This window comes from Aegilops tauschii, chromosome 7 (genome assembly GCF_002575655.3).
Source record: "Aegilops tauschii subsp. strangulata cultivar AL8/78 chromosome 7, Aet v6.0, whole genome shotgun sequence".
Lineage (NCBI taxonomy): Eukaryota > Viridiplantae > Streptophyta > Magnoliopsida > Poales > Poaceae > Aegilops > Aegilops tauschii.
In genome coordinates, this window is record NC_053041.3 from 388,310,926 (window position 1) to 388,314,776 (window position 3,851).

General features: G+C 44.9%; 1 protein-coding gene across 1 annotated transcript; it reads left to right on the forward strand.

Annotated features, from left to right (window-relative positions):
• Positions 1 to 1,016: 1,016 nt before the first annotated feature.
• Positions 1,017 to 3,596, forward strand: LOC141026600 (uncharacterized). Its single transcript, XM_073503412.1, has one exon. The coding sequence runs from the start codon at positions 1,247 to 1,249 to the stop codon at positions 1,727 to 1,729; it is 483 nt and encodes a 160-aa protein (XP_073359513.1). The 5' UTR covers positions 1,017 to 1,246; the 3' UTR covers positions 1,730 to 3,596.
• Positions 3,597 to 3,851: the final 255 nt, after the last annotated feature.

A 3,851-nucleotide genomic window follows, 5' to 3' on the forward strand; every position in this document is an offset into this window, starting at 1 on the left:
CCTGGTGGCTCGCTTGATTGGCAGTCCTGTAAGCTCATCTTGCATACAAATTTTGGGGGTACCAGGGCCTGCATCCACCAAGAACATTTCTTCCCTTAAGCGTAAGCGTAAAACTGAAGATTGTGAGGCGTTTCCACTACATAATAAGAAACTAGAATTAGATCTTGGAAATGATCGACTCCAATAGATGCTCATCATAAGCTTTTTTTTACTCCTATTCCTATTGATCAGAAGTATCCAGCAGCGCCACGCCAGAGTGACTTCCGAAGCGCTATGGACGGGACGAAATCCGGCAGCCAGTTGCTGGCTCTGAATAACCAGCCCAGCAAGAAGCTAAATTCTTCCATAACATAACATAACGGGGCGGGGTTGCGCGCGAGCCGAGTGACGTAGGTGCACAAGAGTACTTCGCGCCACAACCATCTCTTTTTTATAGGTTCTACGGACCGATGCCTCCTGCTTCATCTGGTAAAAAAGAGTCATAGATATGCCTGTAATTAGAAGGAAGAACCGCCATAAAAATCTTCCTCGTGTATCGTCTGTAGCGGAACTATGAACGGGAGCTAGCAATCCGGACCGTATTGAAAAGGTTCCTAAGACACAGCATGGAAGAGTCAAAATATTTAGAAGCGAGGTCCAAGAATGAAGAAGGGGTAGAATTACTGAATGAATACGAGCTGTGGCTAATACCCGAGGCATAAAAGACGCATTTTCTACGGGATCCCGAAACCACCAGCCACCCCGACCTAATTCATGATGAGCCCACCAACTTCCTGGCGAGATGCCTACGGTTAAAAACAACCGACATGTCAAGATCCAAATTCGAATTGGTTCCTGGTCCTGGTCAGAGACCACCGTGCTCGCGCCGGCGGTCCAACAAAGAGGCGAAGTAGTGGTGTCTTTCTTTCCATTACGAACGACACACTTCGCCTGCTCCCTCCCCGTGTCCATTAGCGCTCCTGTCCAGAGCGAAGAGAAGGCGAAAAAGCGCCGCCGAAGCAGCATGAGCAGGCTTCTATTGCTACGCAACAATAGAGCAGGCGCGCCGCCCACAAAATGTTTGAATGATCGGGTAAAGAGCGAGCTTCTTATATGGGATCCGACGCATCCAGCAGAGCGAAGCAGCGTTCCATTCTTTTCGGCGGCATCCTTCCGCATTGGCGGCGAGTGGAGTGCCACAATCCCATTCATCATTTTTGATCTACATAACCCAAAGCCCATAGCACTGGCGACATCTCCGGCATAAATGCAAGGAGGATGTATAGCTGATATAGGATCTTGTGGAACTGGATTTGATTCTGCAAGCGGTTCGGTACGAACGAAGAAATTTCGAACAAAAGGATCGGAACTCGCTGATAGGAAAGGAGAGAAAAACAAAGCAATGCCAAGAGCTCCGTCAATCTGCTGTTCATCGATAGACGAAGCTCTCTCTTTTTCATCTCGTGCCAGATGTAACAAAAGATTAGTCCTTTTTCCTTCTCGCGAACCACGGGAGCGCCCAGCGCCCAGAAGAGCAAAGCTCATTTTCAAAACAGGGTCAAGCGGCGCATTAAAAAGGGCTGGCCCGTTAAAAGGACGCTTACTTTGCGAACGAAGTTCAGAATCAACAAGGGTTCTCCGAACGAAGGGAGTGTACAACTGGGGCGCAGCCCAACTTTTTTGTTGGAGAGATAGAATGGAGTTCTTCACGAAGTTCGAGACAAAGGAAAAAATCAAAGTTTCTCTATAGCCTCTTCGTTTTGAGACATTATGGCTTTGGGGTCGACCCCGGTAACAAAAAAGGAATCCATAAAAACTTGGGATCCAACACCATGATAAAATACTACCCTCATGATTAGACCATGTCCCTGAGATTTGATAAAAAAAAAGGTGCATTAGCGGTTAATACGTTGTAATTAGATAAGTTATTTGGAATATGACGGAACGAAAGACCAAGGAAAGGAAGAAGAATGCACCAAAATGCAAGTGCTGCACCAAACGCTGGTGGTTGTTTCTTGTTGTAAGTGAACGCAACGAAAAGACCCGGAAATAACGAATAATGAGAAAATTCATTTATAGACATTTCGTGCTCATTTCCAAATTTATGCTTAGTTATTCCCATCATCCGGTAACCACAGGATGATCCCAATCTCCTTTTAGTAATAGATCTTTTTGATATGTCTCAGTCTCAGCGGCAAGGAAGAGAAAATGCATCGAGTCGTTTATCAAGAAAGTGGACGAGCATGGCGGTCCCTATATCTCTGAGGGGTGTACCACTTTTTTTTCAAGTCAGCTTAAGAGGTTCAAAAGAGAAAGTCACTCTCCTTATTCTTGGCTAGTGGAATGGAAGCAAGACTCTTTCCTATCCACTTTGCCGAGGGGAGAGAACTAAAAGATAACTCAAGCTAGACAGAAAGGTGCAAAAGTCCACAGTTTCTTAAGGATCCTGTAAGCAAGTAGGTTAAGATTGTCATTTAGCTTCAATTTCTTCAGTCTCACAAGCGGGTCCGCATGCAACAAAAGAAATTGTATTTTCCTACTACTCCGACCTTGCCCTGAAAGGATAAGGAAATTGGATAAGAGCGAGAGCTAGACTGACTGTTGGTCCAATGCTAGTGGAGGATTCAGACTGAGGACCCCCTGTGGCGGCTACTCATAAGAAGATGAAGGATTGAAAGAGGACTGATCACCCCTCTGATTTGTGATCTTTTAATAGAAAGAAAAAGCCTTCTCTCAGACTTAAAGGTAAATGAAAGCGGGATTTTTTTCTCTCCTCTAAGCTAGCAGCAAGTCAAGTAATCTGAGAATGCTGCCCCCAATCCGTAGCTGAGGACGAACTCAACTCATAAGCTTTTTTTGAACCAAGCACCTGTTGTAGAAATGAAAAACCACCCACTAGCAGAGGCTGGAACAACCCATAGAAGTGTAGGGGCTGCTTCAACCAGGCGTACCCGTATCCATTGATTTACCTCCTCTAGAGAGTATTGAACTTTGTGACAAATAGGTTCTAGTTACACTCCTTAACTCCCTATTCGCGAGATAAAAAAGCTAGCTAGTAAGAAGACTTTCCCTTCTTTTCTGGGAGGGTGAGAACTTGAAAGACTGGCAGAGAAAAGGAAGAAAAGCGGCTAATGCTATCTAAACGATTATTTCAAAGTTTACCAAGTTCAATCGTTCACGAGACAGGGGACTCTTTTAAATAAGACAGTGTATGGCTGCGAATAAGTCTATTCGGCAAGTCATAGAGAAGGACTGGATATAAGCTATTCCCCGGTTCTTCATTGGATCCTTTTAGTTTAATATTACTTTTTGGAAGCAATCTCATAATAATATGTATTAGGGACAGCATTTAGGATAGCAAAAGCATTTTTGGAGCAAGAGGGATTACCTTCCAGATTCTTTTGTGATACCCTCTGTGTCGCCTTCTCCTGGATGGTCAGCCCAGTGTCCTGAATCCTTGAGCTCTTCCTCATGGCTTTGACTGGTGACTTACATTTCATCTTATTTGCTGCTCTCTTGGTCCTTGGATATGATGTCTTCTGCCACTCTCCTTGGTGGCTATTCTCCACCATCTCAGTCCCCTCTGAGGTCAGCTGAATCTGATTAGTGGCTGTCTCTGCCTAATCCACCAAGTGTGTACAAGACAAGATCTTTGTCTGTAACAGGTTCTCCTGCTGCTGCAAGTTGATCAGACTGGAATTTGATCCTGCGCAGATAATCTTGAGCAGTCTGGGATCCTTTCTTGATCGTTTGGATCTGAATACGCAGCTCATTTATTTTAGCATTTGTCATACAGCCAGGACTTCCGGTTTTTTTCCAGGTTTTCTCCCTTTTCTACGAAGGTTTGCTGCTCCGCCTGCACCAGTGAATTA